The sequence below is a fragment of the Cervus elaphus genome, chromosome 15 (assembly GCF_910594005.1).
Source record: "Cervus elaphus chromosome 15, mCerEla1.1, whole genome shotgun sequence".
Taxonomy (NCBI): domain Eukaryota; kingdom Metazoa; phylum Chordata; class Mammalia; order Artiodactyla; family Cervidae; genus Cervus; species Cervus elaphus.
Window position 1 is genome coordinate 5489451 of NC_057829.1, and position 24360 is coordinate 5513810.

Genomic DNA, 24360 nt, shown 5'->3' on the forward strand with positions numbered 1-24360 from the left:
CTGTCACCATTTAAAAATTTATTTTAAATTTTAAGTTATTTCTTTGAGGTATGTCTTAATACCTGAAAGGGAAAGTTTTCCCTCCTTTTTTTAAAAGATTGACTTAATTATTTATGGACCTCTATTTATTAGGTAAAGCTTAAAACTTCCCTAGTAGCTCAGATGGTAAAGAATCTGCCTGCAATGCAGGAGACCCAGGTTTGATCCCTGGGACGGGAACATCCCCTGGAGAAGGAAATGGCAACCTACTCTAGTGTTCTGGCCTGGAGAATTCCATCGACAGAGGAGCCTGGTGGGCTACAGTCCATGTGGTCACAAAGAGTCGGACTTGACTGAGTGACTAACACACACCCCATGATATTGGGTATCACTTGTCTTAAAGCTATCTTGAAGATTTTCCATTAAGTACAATGGTTGTAGTATTTTTGGAATATAAACCTTACTGAATAAAGGATGTTCTCTTCTATTATTAATTTGCTAAGAGTTTTCCCCCTTAATCATAGCTATTGAGCTTCATACTTTCTGCATCCTTTGATGATTATATAGATTTTCTTCTTCCAGTCTTTGATACATTGGATTGTGTTAATTGATTGTTTTTAATGTTATTGCACTCTTACATTCCTGGTATATACTCAATTTTGTCATCTTCTTTATATGCTGCTAGATTCAGCTTGCTAATATTTTATTTGAGATTTTTAACATCTTATTCATGAATGACACTTCCTGTCATTTTCCTTTCCCAAACTGTCTTTGTTTAATCTCACTTTTAAGCTTACACTAGTCTAACAGAATGAATTGGAGACTATTCCCTTTGGAGACTTCCCTCGTGGCTCAGATGGTAAAGCGTCTGCCTACAATGTGGGAGACTCAGGTTTGATCCCTGGGTCAGGAAGATCCTCTGGAGAAGGAAATGACAACCCACTCTGTACTCTTGCCTGGAAAATCCCATGGATGGAGGAGCATCATGTGCTACAGTCCATGAGGTCCCAAAGAGTTGGACATGACTGAGCGACTTCACCTCCCTTTGTCTTTATTTTCCAGAGGAGGTTTTGTAAGTTTGAAACAATCTATTCCTCTCAAATTTGGTAGAATTTGCTTTCAAACTGGCCAGATACAGACATTTTTCTTTCTTAAAAAAAAAAAAAATATATATATATATATATATATGAAAATATATATGTATATACACATGTATGTGATCATACTTTAACTATGTCTTACACAGTTATTTTATATTCAGAATCTGATCATTCCTATATGGGCATACCTAATTTTACTGTGCTTTGCAGATATTGTATTTTTTTTACAAATTGAAGATTTGTTGTTGTTGTTGTTGTTTTTCATTTGCTAAGTTGTGTCTGACTCTTTGTGACCCCATGGACTTCTCAGTCCTCCACTTTCTCCCAGAGTTTGCTCAAATTCATGTCCACTGAGTCTGTGATGCCATCCAATCATTTCATCCTCTGTCACCCTCTTCTTCTCCTGCCTTCAATCTTTCTCAGCATCAGGGTCTTTTCCAATGAGCATCTCTTCGCATCAGGTGGCCAGAGTATTGGAGCTTCAGCTTCAGCCTCGGTCCTTCCAATGAATACTCAGGGTTGATTTCCTTTAGGATTGACTGGTTTGATCTCCTTGCAGTCCAAAGGACTCTGAAGAGTCTTCTCCAGCACCGCAATTCAAAAGCATCAATTCTTCAGTGCTCAGCCTTCTTTATGGTCCAACTCTCAGATCTGTACGTGTGAAGGTCTGTGGCAACCCTACATCCAGTGAATCTGTCAGTGCCACTTTTTCCAACATTAATTGCTCACTTTATGTTTCTGTGTCAAATTTTGGTAATTCTTGCAATACTTCAAACTTGTTATGCTGATCTGTGATCAATAATCTTTGATGTTACTACTATGACTTGCTCAGATGGCTAGCATTATTTAGCAATATGATATTTTAAAATTAAGTTTTATACATTGTTGTTTTTTAGATATAAAGCTATTGAACACTTAGGAGACTACAGTATAGTGTAAACATACTCTTTTCTACACTGGGAAACCAAAAAAAATTGTGTGACTTCCTTTATTGCAATATTCATTTTATTGTGGTCTTCTGAAAATGGACTTATAATATCTCTGGGGTATGCTTACAGTTTGACTCCTCAGAGGTCTAAATCTGTTATTTATTGTTTCTGCTGACTTTTACTAAACTGGTGATTCCTGTGTGCCTGGTGATTTTTTTCAAAATTGTGAGTTTACATTTGACAGTGGTTAACCTGTGGGAATTCATAATGCCTAAACCGGAGTTTTTCCCTTCCAATAGAGGATTTTGACTTTGTTTCTAAAAGGAACAGACAATGGTATCAGCATGAGATCATTTTAGCCTGACTTGAGGGTCTTGGCTACATGGGGAGCCTTAAACTGGACTATTTCATCATGCCAAGGGTTATAGGCTTAATCTAATAATCACAGTAACACTGTCTACAGTTGCCTTGGAGAAAGAACAAATTTCCTTTGTTTTCTGTTCATCAATCAGCTTTCAACTCACTAGTCCTTTTAATATCTTCTTATTCCTTGGTTCCTAGCCTATTTGTTGAAATAACTTCTTTACAGTATAAAGCATAGAACTGCTTCCCCTTCCTCACGGGATAGGACCTTGTTTTGTTTTGATCATATCAGAGCTCTCCAAGCTTGGATTAAGAGAGGCTACTTAATGTTTCCTCTGGAGAAGGGAGGAGGACTCACAAGGAGATGGAGCACTGAGGAAAGATTAATCCAGGCCCTGAAAGTAGATGCACGGAATAGGGTACACAGATAGGAAAACCTCAAAGAGAAATTGATACCAATCGGGGTTCTTGGCCTCCTTAATCAATAGAAATTGATAAGAGTCCAGACAAGAAATTCAGGCAAGGCTTTACTGAGGCTCCTGCTGCAGTAGTGGGGAATAAAAACAAGTAACAGATTCCATTACTCGCTCCCCCATGGGAGTGAGCTGGTTACTTTTATGCAGCGAGGGAAGGGGTGTGTTCAGGGGTTGGGCTGGAGGGGTGGTTTAGGTGGTTTGCTCACCCCTTTGGTGGTGGTGTGTGCAGTGGGGCATGCGCAGTACCCTGCTTTTGCTTCCAGCTCCTTAGATGTGGCAGTGGGGTTTTTGGTATCTTTGTATCTTCTTATCCATAATTTGCCCCACTGTACAGGCACAGTTTTTATTCCCTTATAGTTTCTTTTATTTTTGTTGCTTGAGGAGATGTTTGGCCAGGTACAAGCACTGCAGCAAAGGACCCCAGGTCCCAGCCTGCCTCAAAACCTCAAAGTGGAACACTGGTATAATTTGTTGTTGTTGTTCAGTCACTAAGTCATGTCTGACTCTTCGCGACCCCGTGGACTGCAGCATGCCAGGCTTCATGTCCCTCACTATCTCCCAGAGTTTGCTCAAACTCTTATCTATTGAATCGGTGATGCCATCCAACCATCCCATCCTCTGTCACTCCTTTCTCCTGCCTTCAATCTTTCCTAGAATCAGGGTCTTTTCCCAATGAGTCTGCTCTTCGCATTAGTTGGCCAGAGTACTGGAGTTTCAGCATCAGTTCTTCCAAAGAGTATTCAAGGTTGATTTCCTTTAGGATTAACTAGTTTGATCTTGCTCTCCAAGGGAGTATAATCACTCCACTGATTATGACTGAATTTCTGGTAAACCTCTTTATAAGCCAAAAAGAAGGTTTGAGAGAAAGATGTAGTGGTGAAGCATTTACAGTGCCCATTCCTGGGAGGAGCTCCTGTCCTCCATAAAGTAAAACCACAGGAGGTTGTTTTTTGTTGCTGTTCTTTGTTTGTTTGTTTTGTTTCTGCCACGCCACATGACTTGCAGTACCTTAGTTCCCCTCCCAGGGATTGAACGCAGGCCACCCAGGCCACAGCAGTGGAAGCACTGAATCCTAACCGCTGGACCACCAGGGAATTTCTGTGTTGACGTTTCTGTTGATGTGCCAAACATGAGAGGGAAATTAAGCCAAGGAAATCCCTAATGATATTTGATCTTTTGTTTCAGATGTCTGTTTATTCTGAAAAGCATGCATATAAGAATCAAAATGAAAATCCTATCCCGGACTACAAACACAGCTTGAAAGAATTCGGAGAGATTGACACCCTAGCCATCTCTGGGGATACTGACTCATTGGACATAAGAGACAGCTATTTGACATTCCTATTTAAAGATTGTTGAAATATACTGGGGCTTATATAATACAGATACTCTTTAGCTATTTATTTATTCTGTTGCAATGATTCCTACTAATGTCAACTCCTCCTAGGTGTTGTCAGTTGCTATCTACACAACATGTTTTAGTTCTATAAAGTCAGAAAAACTACAATATCTGTGCCAATTGATACTTTTATTGAGGAACTTGGCTATCCTTTCTCTCTTATAACTCCTTCCCCCCTCCAAGTCAACAGTGTTGAAGAGTTTTGTTGAATCCTTTTTATAAGAGTAACAGCAGACATCAACACAGTCCTTATCCCAGGCTTAATAGGATGAATGGGGATTCAGCAGTGATCAAGTCAAGCACGATCCTTCCTTATTCTCATTGATCTTAAAGTTGTCTCTTCGTTTTTGAAAATCCCACTTTTTTTCTTATTTAACCTCTTTTGTGGTGCTCAAAGTAAAAATGGTTGCCCCAACCTTACCATAAAGTACTCACTGCCTTTGGGAAATCAGACTGAACTTTAACTAAGGAGTGGCAGAACTCCCCGTGCTTCCTTTCCAACTGGGCTTTTTCTGCCTTCACGTATCTGTATGTCCACCAGATGAACCTCTATTCTGAGAGAACCCAAAGAAGTACAGTAGGGAGTCACTAGTTGGAGTCACTAGTCACTAGTTGTTGGATAACAAATGATACAACTTTGGGTTACTTATATTGTGATTCTACATTTTGCCTCTTGACTCTGAACCAACAATAGTGTAGAGAACTTTCCCTCAATGTCTTCTGGTACTTGGAGAACCAGAAAAATCATTCATGGGTTACTTTCACTATTTGTCTTGGTACACTGATTTAGTTGTGCTAAAGAGAAACCTAGACAAAGAAGCTATGACAAGCCTAGACAGCATATGAAAAAGCAGAGACATCACTTGCCAACAAAGTGATGTCTCTGTGACTAAAGTGCCTTATAGTCAAAGCTATGGCTTTTCCAGTAGTCATGTATGGATGTGAGAGTTGGACCATAAAGAAGGCTGAGCACTGAAGAATTGATACTTTCAAATCATGTTGCTGGAGAAGACTCTTAAGAGTCCCTTGACAACAGGGAAATCAAACCAGTCAATCCTAAAGGAAATCAACCCTGAATATCCACTGGAAGGACTGATGCTGAAGCTGAAGTTCCAATACTTTGCCCACCGAAGAACTGACTCATTGCAAAAGACCCTGATGTTGGGAAAGATTGAGTGTAGGAGAAGAAGAGGATGATAGAGGATGTCAATGAACATGAATCTGAGCAAACTCCGGCAGTTGTGAAGGACAGGGAAGCCTGGAGTGCTGCAGTCCATGGGGTCCATGGGGTCGCAAAGAGATACAACTTGGCTAGTGACTGAACAACAACAAAACAGAAAACATAATCTTATCCTTAGCCAGGGCAATTGTATCAATATTACCCTAACTGCTCACAAGGTTTCTTTTGTTAACTGAGGATTGTAGGATTTCTAACTGCATCCTGGATTAGAAAGTATTTGACCACAAGTCTAAACTATTATTCATTCATTCAACAAATGGTTATTGAGTGACTACTCTGACTGTAGAAGATATAACAGAGGACAAATAAAGCAAATATTCCTACTCCTATGGAACTTACATTTGATCTGAAAAGAAAGGAAAGAAGCAAGATAAGTAAAATACTAATTTAAAGTAATGTTAAGGAGAAAATAAAACAGAGGAAAGAGAGAAACACCAGGGAAAGGGGGATTACAATTCTTGATATGAAAAGCTCACCAAGGAATTGTATTTTGAGTGCAGATCTGGAGAAGGTGAAGGAGTGAGCTATGTAAATATTTGGAGGGGAATATGCCAGGCAGAGAAGAGCAGGTGCAAAGGCCCTTGTGAAAGCTTGCTCACTATGTCTGAAGAACAGCAAGGAGGCAAATCTGGCTGAAGATGAATGAGCCAAGGAGAATGTAAATAGAGGTAAAGTTAGAGAAAAATGGGGCAGATTACATAGGGCCTCATAAGTCACTGTGAAAACTTGGGCTTTTATGAGAAGTGAAAAGGGAGCCACTAACGGTTATAAGGAGGAATGACATGATTGATGTATGCTTTAACATGAGTGCTACTATTTTGTTGAACTAAAATTTAAAGAGGGGCAAGGAGGGACTTCCCTGGTGGTCCAGTGGCTAAGACTTCACACTCTCAATGCAGGGGGCCAGAGTTCAATCCCTGGTCAGGAACCTAGATTCTATATGCTGCAACTAAGAGTTTGAATGCCAACTAACAATCCCAAATGCCAAAAAAAAAAAAAAAAAAAAAAACCCATGTGCTGCAGCTAAGACCCAGCACAGTCAAATAAATAATTTTTTTTTTAAAGGAGCAAGGAAAGAAGTAGGAAGAACTGAGGAAGATGTTGCAGTATTCCGTATGAGAAATGATGGTAACTTGAACTCGAGGGGTAGTAGTGGAAATGGTACCAAGTGATCGAATTCTGGATGTATTTTGAAGAGAGAGCCAGTAAGATTTACTTGTTGGATCAGATTGGGGTGAGAGAGAAAGGGAAGACAATAAAACACCAAGGATTTTGGCCTGAGTAACAGGAAGAAAGGAGTTGCCATTTACTGAGATGAGGATGATGGCAAGGACGATAGAGCAGGGATGCTTGTCAGATATCAAAGCAAATGTGCCGAGTAGGCAGGGGAATGTGAGTCTGGAACTGAATGCAGAGGTCTGGGCTGGAGATTGAAATTTGGGAGTCACTGTCATATGATTGCATATAAAGTGACTAGAGGAGGGACTTCCCTGGTGGTTCAGTGACTAAGATTCCTTGCTTCCAATGCAAAGCATCCAGGTCCAATCCCTGGTCAGGGAACTAGCTCCTGCATGCCACTACGAAAGATCCTACCTGCTGCAATTAAGACCTGGTGCAGCCAAATAAAGTTAATTAATTAATTTTAAAAAGTCTAACCAGGGAGCTGGGAGTTGGTGTTCTGTGTATGACTAAAGAGTCGGACACGACTGAGCAACTGAACTGAACTGAAGCCAATCAAGTTTCCGCAAGGTTCTGAAGATTTAGGATTCTGTGCTGCACAGGAGATGAATGATCCTGCCTGCTGTGATTAAGACTCAGAACAGCCAAATAAATAAATATGTATTTAAAAAAAATTTTTAATAAATTTATTAAAAAATAAAGTGACCTCCATGGAAGTGAAAATAAATAAAACAGCATATTCAGAGGTCATGGAGATGAGGAGGAACCAGCAAAGGAGACAGGGGACAAAAACCAGCAGTGTGGTGTTCTGGAAGTGAAGAACGTGTTTCTAGGGGAGAGTGATTAACTGGGCCAAACACTGCTTTAGGTCACGGAAATGAGAACTGAGATGTGACCTCTGGATACAGCAATCTAGAGGCCTGTGGTGAGCTCTGATAAGAGCAGCTGGTGGAAGAGTGAGGACAAAAACTTAATGGGTTCAGGTCAATGAGGAAACAGGATGAGCAAAATTGGACACAGGCGAATGTAGAGAATTAGTTCATGGAGTGTCCTGTAAAAAGAAAGGCATGGCAGAAGCAGGGTCAAGAAAGGGTTCTTAAAGGATGGTTATCAAAAAAAAGGATGGTGCAATGATACTTTGTTCTGTTTTGTTTTGTTTTGTTTTTTTACTGTACCTCTTGGCATGTGGGGTCTTAGTACCCTGAGCAGGGATCAAAACCATGCCCTCTGCAGTGGAAGCATGAAATCTTAACTGCTGGATGACCAAGGTAGTCCCCGACAACATGTCTTTATATATTGATGAATAAGTCTATAGAGTGGCAAGGTGGCACCAGGAAAGAGAAGAGAGAATTTATTAGAGCAATGCTTTTAAATTGACAAAAGGAATAGGGCTAGTGTGTAAGGGGAGGGGTGGGCAATGAAGAAAGGCAGATGCAGGCCCGGTAGATGTTGCAAGAGACATGACTAATTTGGTTTCTATACACTTTTTACAAATGAAATAAAACTTTTGGTTAATGTACTTATACATAATGATAGTGATGGCTGACATATTCACTTTGGGATGACCAGATTATCTTTGTTTTTTTTTTAAGATTTTTTTTATGTAGACCATTTTTAAAGTCTTTATTGAATTTGTTACAACATTGCTTCTGTTTTATGTTTTAGTTTTTTTGTTGGAGAAGCATGTGTGATCTTAGCTCCCTGACCAGGGATTGAACATATACAGCACCCCCTTCTTCATTGGAAAGTGAAGTCTTAACCTCTGGACCACCAGGGAAACCCCAAGAAGATTATCTTTAAAATTTGAAAAGTGTACATGTTGCTAATGCTATTGCCATCAACACTGGGAGCAATGTTACAGTAATATTCCAAGACAGTCTGGTGATCTTCCTCCCAAATTGTTCTTCCTGGATATGCCTCTCTGGTGGTTTTAAAGCGTTTCCTTAATAATCAACTCTACTAAAATAACCCCACAATAATTAGCTCCCTTCATCTAAACACCAGCTATTTTTTAGTTTGGATCTTTGAGTCATAAAGTTTTTCTTTTTTTTTTCCTCAAAGTAGCCTACATTCTTGTTTCCTAAGCTTGATTATAGGTAGTCTAGTCCATTTCAAAAATTGGTAAAATACAGCTGCTGACTGCTCCATTCAGTTAATTTTCAATTTATAGCTACTTTCCAGTTCAAACGATTAAAGGTAGGAACATGAGATAATGGGTCATTTACTAGGTTGTTGATACTGATGCTCATACTGAAAATGGGAAGGGATCATTCTAGAATGCTTAAAATATGTAAGAAAAAGACTTTTTGTTGGTTGGTTGATAAAAGGCTTGGCATAGCTCTCTGTTCTTTCGGTGAGATCACAAAAGTCAGGATTGAAAAACCTCTTAAGGATCACCTGGCCCAATCATTCATTTGATGCTTCAACTCCCCTGTAATATCTCTGCTAAGTGTGTCCACACTTTCCTTAGCTCTAATGCCAGGAAAGTGACTACTTTACTCCTCTACATCATAGAAATTTACATACAAGAACACATATGAAGGTTTCTATTTAATGATGATGAATTGTATGAAAGTTTTCAGGACAGTCAAGAGATTTGTCAGTTGCTACACAAAGGATTATAAATCAGAATTCTGGTTTTACATAGATACAAGCGGGGACATGCAGGTGGAAATGCAGGCATAAGTAATTTGTACAGCAGGCTGAGATGCTGAGAGTCCTAAGCTAATTCTGGTCTGAAGCACTAGTCACTTCACAGTTGAGGGCAGAGGATGATGTGGGAAGTCTGAGCTATAGGCTGATCTCCCAAAGCTATCCTGTGTCTGAATTTTCTTCCTTAAACTTGACAGCATGGCTGACAGCTTTCTTGTCTTTGATTTAGCTCAAGGTACCTGGTTTGCTGCAAGATTTAAAATCCCCCCTTCCTGGTTCATCATTTTGGTCAGAAGATTTAGTTCATAATCATTAATGTTTGATAAGATAACTGGACAAAACTATGCATCCTTTTTCCTCTTAAATACACATAATACAGACAGGGTGAAGTCATTTCAGGTTAATGAAGTTGATGTTTTATTTTTGCTTTAATCAATGTTGTTAGCATTAATTCCAGCTGAAATAATGTTTTCCATTTTTTATATAAACCTCAGGATAGTAAGTTTACTAAAAAATTATTTCACTGGGGAGAGAGGGATGAATAGGTGGAGCACAGAGAATTTTAAGGGCAATGGGACTCTTCTGTGTGTGCGTGCTCAGTTATTTCAGCTGTGTCCAACTCTCTGAGACCCTACGGACTGTAGCTCACCAGGCTCCTCTGTTCACGGGATTCTCCAGGCAAGAATACTGGGATGGGTTGCCATGCCCTCCTCCAGGTGATCCTCCTGACCCAGGTATTGAACCCACGTCTCCTGCATTGCAGGCAGATTCTTTACCGCTGAGCCACCAGGGAAGCCCCGGAACACTTCTGTATGATACGCTAATGATGTCAATGTACACTTATTGAAACTACATTATATATGTAGAACACAAAGAGTGAACCCTAATATAAACTGTGGACTTCGGGCAATAATAATGTGTCTGTATTGGTTCACTGATTGTAACACAGGTACCTCTGTGTTGGGGGATGTTGACAGAAAGGGAGGCTGTCCTTGTAGGGGGCAGGGGTATAAGGTAAGGGGTATTTTCTGCTCAGTTTTGCTGTAAACCCAAAACAGTTTGAAAAATAAATTCTATCAAAAAATGGTTTCACAAAGCCTTCAGGTAGAAACACCAGGTTTTGAAGAAGCACAATTACTCATTTCCAAAATGTTCTTTTGTTGTTAGAAAATTTGGAGTCATTTAAAATAAATTGTTACCAATGGCAATAAAAAACTATAGTGAAAGCATTTACTTCTTTGTTAAATTATTTTGTACAGTGAAGAACCAGTCTTATTTAGTTGTATGATAAACTTAGGGGTGTCTGAAAAAAAGCACCATAGATGAGGAGCATTAGATTTTCAGAATTTTTTTTAAGGCAGAACCTGAATCCTGGGCAGAAAGATTCTCTCAAATAATTGAAAAGTAATCTCTGGGATAACTGGATATTTTCTCTGGGTCTTCTGATGGTTTTATAACCTGGTGGCAACTTCAGACTAGTGAAAATAGGTAGCATTTTCTAAGAAATAGTCAGTTGATTTTATTGTACAGCATGATGGAAAGTGAACCTCTGGAGTCATAGAAGAAAGGAGAGGCATAAATGACCTGTTTCATTCTTGGGAGCTGGGAGAACCCCTGAAATGTAGTTTAGTATGATGCCTCATCCTGCCTCCATGGGTGTCTAAGACAATTGTCGCAAACAATAAGAATTCCACTGGGATTCCAATCCTAAGAGGTATTAGGTGAGGGGCACTTAGAGTGCCTTGTAGAGTATGTGTTATGCTCATCTTTTTCCCAGGAAAGTGCATGGAGTTTTTTGTTTAATTAAAAAAGAAAAAAAAAATTTTTTTTAATTTTTTGGTCGCGTTGAGTCTTTGCTGCTGTGTATGGGCTTTCTCTAGTTGCGGCAAGCAGGAGCCACGCTCTAGTTGCAGTGCTTGGGCTTCTCATTGTGGTGGCTTCTCGTTGCAGAGCACGTGCTTAGTTGCCCAGCTGCCCCACACCATATGGAATCTTCCAGAAGTAGGGATGGAACTCATCCCCTGCACTGGCAAGTGGACTCCAACTACTAAACCATCAGGGAGTCTTTTTTTTTAAGGCACCAAAATTTTTATTAACCCACTTTCTTGCACAATTTTATCATTATAAACCAAATGAATCTCTTTTTGACCCAGAGTTGTGATGGGAATTATCAAATTACAATGTGCTTTTAAGTTTCTCTGGCTCCTCTGAGCCTCTGGCTGTCACTTTTCTTGTCCTCTCTCGCTTAACAGTACATTCCAACCCCTGAAAATAGGGACTAAAACTACCAGTCTCTTTGCTCTGAGGTTTAAGAGAATGCCAAGCACTAAGCCAGGCTCTCAGGAGCATTCAAACTCCAACAGTTCCTCCCCACCCTTTGACAAATCCCCTTCTTCCCTGTCATGGGCTGAGGAACCAATGAACTTGTCATCAAGAACATGGGTCTAAAGTCCACAGGCCAAGCGAGGGCCTGGATGGTAAAGTGCATGGGCATGGTGCCTACCACTGCCAACTTCCCGCCTAAGGAAGGACTAACTAAGTGAGCAGTTAAAAAACCCCTGAGCTCAAGGCTCTTTCCCTGTGGGTAACATCTATATACCTCCATCATGACCAGGGCTTGAGGGAGGACTTTTCAATTCCCCCTCCACACTTGGGACAGCATGAGGAATGCAGCAGAGGCCAAAGACTGAGTGACTAGCCCTAGGGAGTTGGGGTGGGGGGGACATTACTGAACCAATTTCAAAGGTGGTGGCATTTTTGCTCTTGGGGAGGAGAGGTAGGGAGCTTCCCAGGTGGCATGTGGTAAAGACTCCACATGCCAATGCAGGAGATGCCAGAGATGTGGGTTTCATCCCTGGGTGGGGAAGATCCCTTGGAAGAGGAAATGGCAATCCACTCCAGTATTCTGGCCTGGAAAATCCTGTGGACAGAGGAGTCTGGAGGGCTACAGCCCACAGGGTCTCAAAGAGTCAGATGGGACTAAGAGACTGAGCTGCTTGCAGGAGAGGTGGGACCCAGGAAAGGACAGCAACTGGCAAGCAAAGGGCAGGCTTGGTTCTTAGTGGTCAGGCTGGAAGGGGCCATCATGGGACATGCCCAGGTACTGGGCCTGCTTCTCAGTCAGCTTGGTCATTTTCACATTCAGCTTGCCCAGGGGGGCTTTAGCCACTGCTTTATCCAGGTTCTTGGGCAGGAAGTAGATCTCCACAGGGTGCTTATCTGGGTGGGTCCACAGCTCAATCTTCACCAGCACCTGGTTGGTGAAGGAGTCACTCATCATGAAGCCGGGGTGCGCCATGGTGCAGCTGGCCCTTGGCCAGCCCGATGATCAGTGCCCATTCTTCAAGTCCACCTTGGGCTTGATGTTTGCCTTCTCCACAGCATTCTCATTTAGGCACCTGATATCACTCTCCATGTTAAAGCATCTGATTTACACACAGTGGCATCATCTCTCATCTGTTCAAAGTGTGGATTGATGGACGATGTTGATACAGCACATAGTGGTGACAAAATGCTGCCCTCCTGATGGGTCTCATCCATGGTGGTCACCTCACACCCCTCCACGGCAGCCTAAAGTGCATTGATGGAGTCCATCTCCCCTATGATGAATCGGGCCCCGAAATCCCTTAGGGCCTAGGCACAGCCCTTGCCCTTGTTGCCACAGCCCACTTCCACCGCCATCTTACCCGCATTCCTCACGTCAGGAGTCACTGACATTGACAGCAGGCACCTTCAGGATCCCATTGACCATCCTTTTATACAGGTTGTGGACCCCCGTTGTGGTCTCTTCAGAGATGCCTCAGATGTCAGACCGGAGCTGCAGGTACTTGGTGTGGATGCAGTTGGTGAGGTCAGCACCATTGTCCAGCATCATGTTCAAGGGCACATCCCTGAAGCACAGCGTCTGCTGGATGCACCACAGATACCCCTCATCCATGTCACTCTTCCGGGCATGGTATGCCAGCCTTGGCAATGGCAGCTGTTGCGTGGTCCTGGGTGGAGAAGATATTGCAGCTGGACCACTGCACCTCACCACCCAGACCGACGTGGGTCTCACTGAGGACAGCTGTCTCCACGGTCAGGTGCAGACGGACAGCAACATGGCCCCCTTCAGTGACTTGGAGGCGGAGGACATCTCCTGCATGTGTATCAGGCGTGGCATCTCATTCTCCGTGAGGCCCAGGGCTTTGCGTCCCCAGGCAGCCAGGCTGAAGTCAGTGGCTTTGTAAAGCAGCTTGTTGGACAGGCTGGCAGCATTTCTGTTTCTGCAAGAAGTGGTGAATGCCGGCAAAGGGGGCTGAGCCTCAGTCTGGGAATAAGAGCTGGCAGGGCAGCACCGTGCAGGGTGAGAACAGAATTTTTTAGGTAACATTCTAAATGTTGGTCATCTTGCTCAAGTGGTTGTCTTGCTGGTCGTCTTGCTCAAGTGGAAGGGGATACTTGAATGTGTATATATGAGAGAATATAAAAAATAAACAAGCTACAAGGATATATTGTACAGCACAGGGGATATAGCCAATGTCTTATGATAACTTTAAATGGAGTGTAATTTATTTAAAAAATGGAATCACTATGTTTTATACCCAAAACCAATAATCAACTATACATCATTAAAAAAAAAAAAAAAAACAAAGAGTTCCCTGGCAGTTCAGTGGTTAGGACTCTGAGTTCATACTGCTAGGGCATAGGTTCAATCCCTGGTTGAGGAACTAAGATCCTATATGCAATGCATGGCGTGACAAAGAAAGCAAACAAACAAACAGAAAAGTTCCTAAATAGAACAAAGGAAATAATACACAATGGAATCCAGCAAGTATGTGATTCTGTTAAGGCCAAATGGAATCTAAATCTGAGTCAGGATGTTGGCCAATAGGTGAGAATGATGGAATTCAGGTTCTTGCTCAACTGAGACTGGACAATCAAAACCAGACTCTACTGGGGGAAGGGGTTGTGGAAGGGAGACAGTAGGGTAGGAAGGCTGGCGAGAGGAAGTGGGAATGTGACCACTGGAGAAGCAGCAGGACAAAGATGAAGCAGCTGACTGAACTCCATATATAATATATGCTTGATTGGACTCAGGTAAAAGCACTGAATTTGAAGAAACTAAACTTCTTGAGGTTCCCTATTACTGGGGGTACAGATTGACAGGAGGAAAGAACTCAGTCATTGCTGACATAGAAACACCTCCAGCAGGCACTGAATGACCACCTGGAACCATCTCTGCTATCCCCTGTCTGCAGTCACTGTCTCTGTGACTTTGGTACCCTATTCTATTCCCTGGGGTGTTCATTTCTACGTTATGCAAGCATTCTTTCGTGGTCGTGTGCCCTGGTCCCTTTGTGGAGTGGATTGGAATAGGAGAGTGGATAGAAGACAGACAGTGTGCAGGAAGTGAGTAAGGACTTTGTGATTATACAGTCTTTTAAATTCTAGAAATTAGAGTGGGGGGGGGATAAAATCAGCAGAATCATGACTCTAGTTTTTCTATTTACATTTAATAGGAGTTTCCCTGATCACATAATATATGAACTTCTAGAATAATACCATAAAATGTTTGTTATATAAAAGAAAGTTTTATCCAAACTACGTATATCACTATGTAAACTCCTTTAGAAATGGAAACAATTCTGACTCAAGTTTATCAGCTTTAATGCTGTTAAGTGAAAATACGTAAGTGTCACAGCTGAATAAATATTCAAGAAAAACAATGAATGCTTTAGGTAGGCAACGAATAACAAGCCATGGGCCAGCCAAGTTCTGTTTTTAGTACTTTTCATCTCTATTGTGAATTGAAAAGGGGAAGAAATGCCCTCAGTAAAATTCAGAAATCCTATCATCAAGCAAAAATTCTCTTTATTGCTAAGTTACAGGTATAAATTCACTTTTAAAAATGCTGTGGCCAGTTGTTAACACAGAATTACCATCTACAAATACAGTTCTTTAAACACAACAGATTGTCATTACTCAGCAGGTTCATTAATCACAATTCAGCTTGCTATCAGGAGTGAAAATTACTGGTGTTATTAAATTTCCACCCCATTACCTTGACTTTTATTTAGAAACATTAATCAGCAATCTCCTCCTTCATTAGAAGTCACAAGTTAACCAAGCCAAAAAAAAAAAAAGTCATCAAAGAAGCACACCTTGATGATATCTTGGAAATATAAATACTTAACGCAATTTGACTAATTCACAAAGTCTCTTAAGCATTACAGTAATCTACTCTAGACAATTGTCAAGCCTTTGCTTCAACTGTTACCTATGGACATTTCAAAAAGTGCTTGAGAAAAAAACAGAACTCTTGACATAGTAGATTTCTAGTAATTGGTCTCAACCAGTCCTCTGACAATTACTCCTTCAGTTGTCTTTGTTTTTTTGCTAGTCCCCCAATACCCTCTGTTAAAAGAAGTATAATTCACTGCCTTAAAGAAAAGCTGCAGGTTTCATCTTAGTGCCTTCACCAGAAATGTTCTGGTCTAAGGAAGACACTTCCCATCTGTCCACAGGAAAAGTCCTGGGTACCATACCCAGAACTGGTTCTCAGATAGACGTCCTCCAAGATAAATTAAGATCCTAACTGACATTAACCAATCAACAAATGTTTACCAATTACTGCTCATAGGAACTGAGATAGCCGTTAAAGAGAACAAAGAAGCTCGAGTCCTCCACAGCTTTACCCTCTAGATGTCTATAGTATATGTATTCACAGGACAAGCTAATACAGAACAGCAGATTGTTGGTGCTAAAGGAATGTGCTAGGTAGGAACTATCAGAATGAATGTCTGAATGTCTCACTCCTGACTACAGAGATGAGAAAATTTGGTCATCCTCTCAGAGCAGGAGTGAGATATGCAGTGAAAAGTAGGGGAGGGAAATCAAAGGGTCCAGAGAGGCGTATTTGAAAGCAAAGCGAAATCTGCAATAAATATGGGGTTGGCCCAAAATTTCATTTGGGTTTTCCCATAAGAAGCTATGGAAAAGCTTGAACTAACAGTTTGACCAACCCAATATAAATATATTTTTGTGTATGTTGTAAATGTGACAAATTTCAAGTATAAATATTAATCTTGACTTCGCACATTTTGACAGTAATCATTCAAAACGCTGAAGCACACTCAGGTCATCCATGGCTGATTGCTTGGTTACATGAAGAACCATGGGAAACACAGTCATGACTGACCCTAGTAGGATCACCATCGACATGACGATTGTACCTCCAGGTTAACTGCCTCAATAATCTGTCCTAGCCAAATCAATTGTAAATTGCCATTATTTGAAATGAGAGAGTTGTACTGACTGACACTTCTCAGATTAATAGATCTGGGAGGTCTGGAAATATTTTCATTTGAGAAATGTGGTCAATTTTTCTACACCTTCAGTTCAGTTCAGTTCAGTCGCTCAGTCATGTCCGACTTTGCGACCCCATTAACTGCAGCACGCCAGGCCTCCCTGTCCATCACCAACTCCCAGAGTTTACCCAAACCCATGTTCATTTAGTTGGTGATGCCATCCAACCATCTCATCCACTGTCATCCCCTTCTCCTCCTGCCCTCAATCTTTCCCAGCATCAGGGTCTTTTCAAATGAGTCAGCTCTTCGCATCAGGTGGCCAAAGTATTGGAGTTTCAGCTTCAACATCAGTCCTTCCAACGAACACCCAGGACTGATCTCCTTTAGGATGGACTGGTTGGATCTCCTGCAGTCCAAGGGACTCTCAAGAGTCTTCAACACCACAGTTCAAAAGCATCAATTCTTTGGCACTCAGCCCTCTTTATAGTCCAACTCTCACATCCATACATGACCACTGGAAAAACCATAGCCTTGACCAGACGGACCTTTGTTGGCAAAGTAATGTCTCTGCTTTTTAATATGCTGTCTAGGTTAGTCATGACTTTCCTTCCAAGGAGTAAGCGTCTTTTAACTTCATGGCTGCAATCACCATCTGCAGTGATCTTGGAGCCCTAAAAAAACAAAGTCAGCCACTGTTTCCATTGTTTCTCCATCTATTTGCCATAAAGTGATGGGACTGGATGCCATGATCTGAATGTTGAGCTTTAAGCCAACTTTTTCACTCTCCTCTTTCACTTTCATCAAAAGGCTCTTCAGTTCTTCTTCACTTTCGCTTCAGGTAATTAGGGTCATCTAATCCAGATGGTGTTAATAGATAAAAAATTACAGAAAGTACAGAAGGCATTTGTTGTTATTGCTGGTGTTCAGTCACTAAGTCCTGTCTGACTCTTGGTGACAGAAGGCATATTGTTGCTATTTTGGGGCTACCAGTGTCCTGAGGTGTGTTTTTTTGGTATTCTAAGCTCAGGATGTCGGGGGTAATTTAATGAATGTGTGAATACATGCTGAGGTTTAAGGGAAAAAAAGTATGTGCAAAGGGAGTAGCTGAATAAATCCATGACTTTCTGAAAGGGACAACAGTCGGTTTTGTCTGACCAGCATCTTTTTCCCCTTCCATTAATGATTGAAGGCAGTAACACTTACTCTTCATCTGTGTTATCACCTTGTGCTCATCCCACATAGTACTGTACAGTTATCAATCAAATAGCTTGTTCCCTCTCCCCGAGGTAAACTCTAGAAGAAATCTGAATTTTGCTAGGAGGGACAAAGACTAAAATGACTGGAGTTGCTCAATCCAATGTCAGTGTCCTAGAAAAGACTCTACTTGAAGTCTCTGAATGCTGTCCTGATGGACTTTCCTTTCCTGAGGTATGAGCAGCAAAATCTTTCTGCATACTAAAAACTATTCCACACTTTTAAAATTTGCTGAAATTTAATTTTTTTTTTTAAAGCTAGAGCTGATTTTTGTGACTTACAACCAAAGGGAATTAGTGCATTCACTTTACCTCTGTTACAACTTCCAAGCATATCAAGTAAAAACTATTTTTGCTTTTAAGCCAGGGATGAACTAGACATGTTTGGAGGCAGGAGAAAAAGGTGTTGAAGAAAAGGACAGCAGGGCTGACTTCTGGGCATGTGACCTGTGTGTTAATGTTCTGCTGTCATTGTCTTGAAACTCTATTTTTTTTGAGCCAGGACCTTGCATTGTCATTTTGCATTGCTGCTGCTGCTGCTGCTGCTTAGCCACTTCAGTTGTGTCCGACTCTGTGCGACCCCACAGACAGCAGACCACCAGGCTCCACCGTCCCTGGGATTCTCCAGGCGAGAACACGAGTTGGTTGTCATTTCCTTCTCCAATGCATGAAAGTGAAAAGTGAAAGTGAAGTCGCTCAGTTGTGTCCGACTCTTAGCGACCCCACGGACTGCAGCCCACCAGGCCCCTCCGTCCATGGGATTTTCCAGGCAAGAATACTGGAGTGGGTTGCCATTGCCTTCTCCATCATTTTGCACTAGGCCCAGCCAATTATGAAAGTGCTTCATTTGATATAAAGCACTATGTGAAGGCTGATTAATGCCCCCCCAGAGATGCTCACACCCTAATCCCCAGGTCCTGTTAAGTATGTTATCCTATGCGGCAAAAAGGACTTTGCAAATGTGATTATGTTAAGGATTTTGAGTTGGGAAGATTATTTTGGACTATCTGGTGGGCCCAAAGTAATTGCAAGGGTCCTTTACAAGACAGAGGCATAGAATTAGGGTTAGAGAGGGAAAGCATGTGACAACAGAAACAGAGGGAGTGAAATCTGACTGCGCGATGCATGGTTATGAGCTGAGGAATGTAGGTGGCCTCTTTGGTGTTACTCAGTCACTCAGTCGTGTCCGGTTCCTTGAGACCTGTGGGCTTCAGCATGCCAGGCTTCCCTGTCCTTCACTGTTTCCCGGAGTTTGCTCACTCATGTCCATTGAGTCAATGATACCATCCAACCATCTCGTTCTCTGTCTCCCCCCTTCTTCTCCTGCCCTCAATCTTTCCCAGTATTAGGGTCTTTCCCAGTGAGTTGGCTCTTTGAAAAAGCTGGCCAAAGACTGGAACTTCAGTTTCGGCATCAGTCCTTCCAATGAAAAGGCAAGGTAACATATTTTCCCCTAGAGAAAGCCTCTAGAAAAAATGTAGCCCTGCTGATCTTAATTGAACTCCTGATCTCCAGAACTGTAAGATGATAAATTTGTTCTAAGTCACTAAATCTGTGGTAATTTGTTATAAAAGTGACGGGAAACCTACACACTACAAGATTACTACAAGGTCACCTTAAGGTGATGCCTTACTAGTTTACCAGAAATCAAGACTATTAATAAAACTCATAGCAGCTATTTATTGAACATTTCTTTTGTCCTAGGACCATACTAAGCCCTTTATGTATGAAATCTTATGCAATCCTAGAACAATGTTTGAAGTGAGTATGCGTGTATTTAGAGACAGACAAACGGAGGTTCAGAGAGGTTAAGCACTTGTCTAAAGTCACACAATCAACTAGAATGTTTAGAGGTGGGAGCTGAACCCAGTTATCACTCCCAAATTTTCTGTTCAACCCCATTGCCAGATTTTATATAAACGTGGGTTTGTTCCCATCCTTTAACGTGCATTATGTTTGTATGTGTCAACACAGGGGTCGGCGCTTGACCAGTCAGAGGACGACATCCACATCTGGGGCGTGTAAGATGGAGGAGCCCAAGCCAACTCCGCAAGTCTCAGGGGGCTCATCTAGGCACCAGCGATAGATCGGAGGCTACAGAAAAGTGGATGAGCCAAAGAAAGCGCCAGACACTGAACGTCGAAGAGCCCTTGTTTCTCGTTTGCCTGGATCCTGGGCGAATCCTGTAGCCTCGGGGCGGTGCGGGTATCAGGGGACAACGACAGGGGGAAGGGCCCCCGCCGGGTATCCAGTAGCAACTGCCAGGCGAGGGGGCGCGGGCGGTGTTCCGCGGGAAGAGTGGGCGTTCCTCTCCACCCGTCCGCACCGCCTCTTGTTTTGAAGGCCCGCGTGGTCCCGCGTCATTGGCCGCCGTGGAGCCCAGGCTTCGGGGAGGCGGAGCGGTCCCTCAGCGATAGCTCTCCAGTTACCCCCTCCGCCGGCCCCGCCTTCCGGCCGCCGGCGCCCACCGGGCCGCGCTGGACCACAATTCCCACAAGGCCTCGCGCTCAGAGGGGGCGTGGCCGGGCGCAGGGGAAGCCGGGGGCGGGGCCGCCTGGGGGATGAAGTGGGGGCGCTCGGCTCTTCAACCTCACTCACAGCTGCCGGGCGCCGGGGAGAGCGTCCTCCGCCCCTGGACCGGCGTGCTGACCTCTGACCCTGGAGTCTCTCGGCCGCCGGGAACAGTCCCCTTGGGTCGTCGCCCCGGCCGCCCGCCGTTTCCCGGCCCCGAGGGGCCCGGCCGGCCGCGGCGGGGGGAGAGGTCAGCATGAGCCCGGGAGTCCCGCGGGCCGGCGCAGGGCAGGGGGCGGCGGCCGCGGTGCAGCTTCTCGTCACCCTGAGCTTCCTCCCGAGCGTCGTCGAGGCCCAGGTGAGCCGGAGTGATGGCGGCGCGGGGACCCCCGGCCGAACGCCGGCGGTGGAGGCGGCGACCGGGCCGCGATTGAGGCTCAGGCGGGCCGGGGCTGGAGCCCCGAGAGGTTTCTGTCGAGCGGAAAAGCCGGGGGTCTGAAGCCCCGATCATCGAGCCCAGGAAACGCCTGCGAGCCGCTTGCGGTGTGAGGGGTGGCGACACGGGGTGATGGCAGGAAAAAGAGGAAGATGGTGACGGTCCCCTGAGGTGTTTTCGTTTTTATCTTTCTGATGTTTCAGCGGCTCCGAGTGTGGCGGGAGATGGGACGGGGATGAAAATCTCTGCGTCTGTTCTGGGACGAGAGCACACAGAGAAATGGGGACGCTCTCCCCGCGGGGAACTCAGGGGATGGGGGGCAGGTGGGGGGTGGGTGACAGACCCAGCGGCCCTGCAGAAGCCAAGTGGATCGCGAGGGGTACAAGTCTGAACTTCCTTGACTTTTGGACTAGAGAGTCCCTCGCCTCTCTTACTCAGGACCGTTGTATTTTTACCCAGGCTGTACTCCGTCTGCTGAGTGGCATCGCCAGGTGAGCTCAGGTACGAGAGGGGGGTTCGTGTCTGACCTTGTGGCTCCCTCAGCAGTGAGTGATGACCGATAAATTAGAGTTTGGGGGTTCTTTGTGAGGCGTAGCTTACAGAAGGGTTCTCAATATGCTAGAAACCAGAGTTAGCTTCCCAGGGTCTTTTGCCTTAATAAAAGCTTCTTTTTTAATACAGTAGAATTTGAATAAGCTTCTGCCAAGTGCTGTCTAGTGTGCACCTGCTGCAGAGTGGCAAAACTGCTAAGAGCTAAAAAAAAACAAAAACAAAAACAAGAAAAGGTATCTCAGGTGGCCGGGTGATGACTGGAGACATGGTTTGAAGCAATTATTGCTGATGGTTAAGTCAAATTGAAGGTAACTATGACGGTAACAGAGCAAACATGTTTTTCTGACTATATTCAGACACTTTTTTTTCATGACCCTATGGTGTTCTGAACTCCAGAATGCCTGAATACTCAGTTTCTGTCCCTGTATGAATATTTCCTAAATGAGTAATAAAAATAAAAGGGGCAGACTTTTAGTTTGGGAGGGCGCGATGTTAAAAATGCAGATTCTCTGGGCCCACTACCAGCTTTTCTGATTTAGTGGATCTGGATGTGATCCAGGAATCAGCATTTTAAACCAGGCCTGCAAGTAACTAATGTAGTTATCCTTTTAGCTATCTTACAACACCGCTTGGAAACACTTGAAATAGATAATGGCACTCTACCAGACTTACAAAAAGTATGTTTTCTAAATTGTCTTTGATAAAATTACTTTCTAGTTATTACTGGGCTATTTCTTTTTGAATAGAATTTACATTTAGATATTTTTCTAAAATTTGTTTTTTTTTTCTCATTTTCTTTTTAGATAGTATATTTTAATTGGATACTCTCTCACCAATTTAGAAGCTTCATTTTAGGTTCCTGTCACAAATTATGTGTATTAATGTTTTATAATTGCATGTGTACTTTAAATGTTATTATATCCAAATGAATATATATGATTTAAATTTCATTATGTCCAAATGAATATATGTAGTTCAACAGTTAAGGATTTGTGCATATTCAAGGTAGGATGTGCCAAAGAGGCCTCAAAATTGAATACATAGGTTTTTGTTTCCGGTGGTACTTTCTCATATAGTGTTCAATCATATTTTATAATCTGTAACATGTTTAAAAATACATTGTCTCATTTCATTTGACACATCTTTCCCACAGTGAGGTAACTGACATTCAAAGAGCTTACATGATTAATATCGCACATGTTAAGTAAGTGCAGGAGAGTATCTTTCCAGTCTATACCGTTGCATCTCAGTATGCTTGCTTCTTTGTGGTATAGAAATAAAGTAGAGGGAGACCCAGGAAAATAAAAAGGTAGAACTAAGCCAGTTCTTTCTCTTCTCCTTCATTCACTAACTTGGAAGAAAACCAGTAAAAAATAAAGAAAAGAATTAATTTTTTGAAGAATACTTCTGTTCACAAGTAGGCATTTGTACAACATATACCCCATGTTCTTGTAAATGAAATGCAAGTGTGCTTTGTACTGTATTTGAATGAACTTTTTGGCCAACCTTGAGTATGATGAAACACTAGAAACTTAAATAGTAGTGCATACAAATGATGTAACAAGTTAATCTTCCCATAAAGAAGTAACTTCGGATCGATTTTAAATTTTTTCTAAATGCATTTCTGAGCTGGCATGGAATCAAGGAATATATGAAGCCTCCCCCAACCCCCAAAATGGAAAGCCAGAACTTTAAGACTCAGTGCTGCTTCAGTGCCATTACCCTGATGACTTCCCCTGAACTCTGAAGACCTTGAGCTTCTACTCTGACAAACTGCATGGAGTGGTGTAAACAAGAAATAAAACCCGCGTCTGCCCAAACAGAGGGAAGTGAAAGGGGCCCTCACTGTAAGCTTGGACTCCCAAGAGCTAAATCTTAAATATAAGGAGAAGTGAAATCCACCACAAGTAAGGGGAAAATGAACAGACTTGTTAGGGGAAGGGGTGAGGGGGAAGCTGCCTTGATAATTTGTAACCATGAGCTGCCCTTATACAGGTCAAATTCATGCTACCTGTGCTGGGAAAACCTTTAAGTGGAAAATTTAATTTATAGCAATCTCAGGTTGGTGTGCCTGGAAAATCCCATGGATGGAGGAGCCTGGTAGACTGCAGTCCATGGGGTTGCTAAGAGTCGGACACGACTGAGTGACTTCACTTTCACTTTTCACTTTCATGCATTGGAGAAGGAAATGGCAACCCACTCCAGTGTTCTTGCCTGGAGAATCCCAGGGGTAGAGGAGCCTGGTGGGCTGCCGTCTATGGGGTCGCACAAAGTCAGACACGACTGAAGCGACTTAGCAGCCCCAGCAGCAGGTTGGTGTGCTCTGAATTTACAGGTGAAAACAGATATCCATCCTCTCTGGATGGCTTCTCTGGTGGCTCAGTGGTAAAGAATCGCCTGCCAATACAGGAGATTTAGGAGACATGGGTATGTCATCCCTGGGACAGGAAGATCCCCTGGAGAAGGAAATGGCCACACTCCAGTATTCTGATCTGGGAAATTCCATGAGCGAGGAACCTGGTGGTCTACAGTCCATGGGATTGCAAAAGAGTCAGACATAACTTAGTGAGTAAACTATCACTATCACCATCTCCTCTGGAGAAATTCATTGTCTACCCAAGCCTTAAAGAATTTTGGAAGATAGAGTGTCAAAAAAAATAAGCTAATAGTAAAAATCAGAGAATACACAAAGGCAACATGAATGAGATATTTAGAAATATAGATTATAGAAATAGGTCTATAATAAGTGTAGATTTTTTTCAAATAATCAGGTATTATTTAAAATCACCATGTTTAAATGGGGCTTCCCTGGTGGCTCAGACAGTAAAGAATCTGCCTGTAATGAGGGAGACCTGGGTTCAATCCCTAGGTCAGGAAGATCCCCTGGATAAGGGAACAGTTATCCACTCAAGTATTTTTTCCTAGAGAATTCCATAGACAGAAGAGTGGTGGGCTATAGTCTAGTTCAGTTCAGTCACTCAGTTGTGTCTGACTCTTTGCCA

At 42.8% G+C, this 24360-nt stretch overlaps 1 protein-coding gene and 1 pseudogene across 3 annotated transcripts in view; one reads left to right on the forward strand and one right to left on the reverse strand.

Moving 5' to 3' along the window:
* Positions 1-12375: 12375 nt before the first annotated feature.
* Positions 12376-13557, reverse strand: LOC122709538 (annotated as a pseudogene).
* Positions 13558-20404: 6847 nt separating this feature from the next.
* Positions 20405-24360, forward strand: part of ERO1B (endoplasmic reticulum oxidoreductase 1 beta) — a 65777-nt gene continuing 61821 nt past the window's right edge. For all 3 annotated transcript variants that reach the window (XM_043925666.1, XM_043925667.1, XM_043925668.1), the window contains exon 1: positions 20405-20728. In XM_043925666.1, coding sequence (XP_043781601.1) covers positions 20627-20728 — 102 coding nt within the window. In that variant the 5' untranslated portion in view covers positions 20405-20626. The remainder of the gene's footprint in view (positions 20729-24360) is intronic.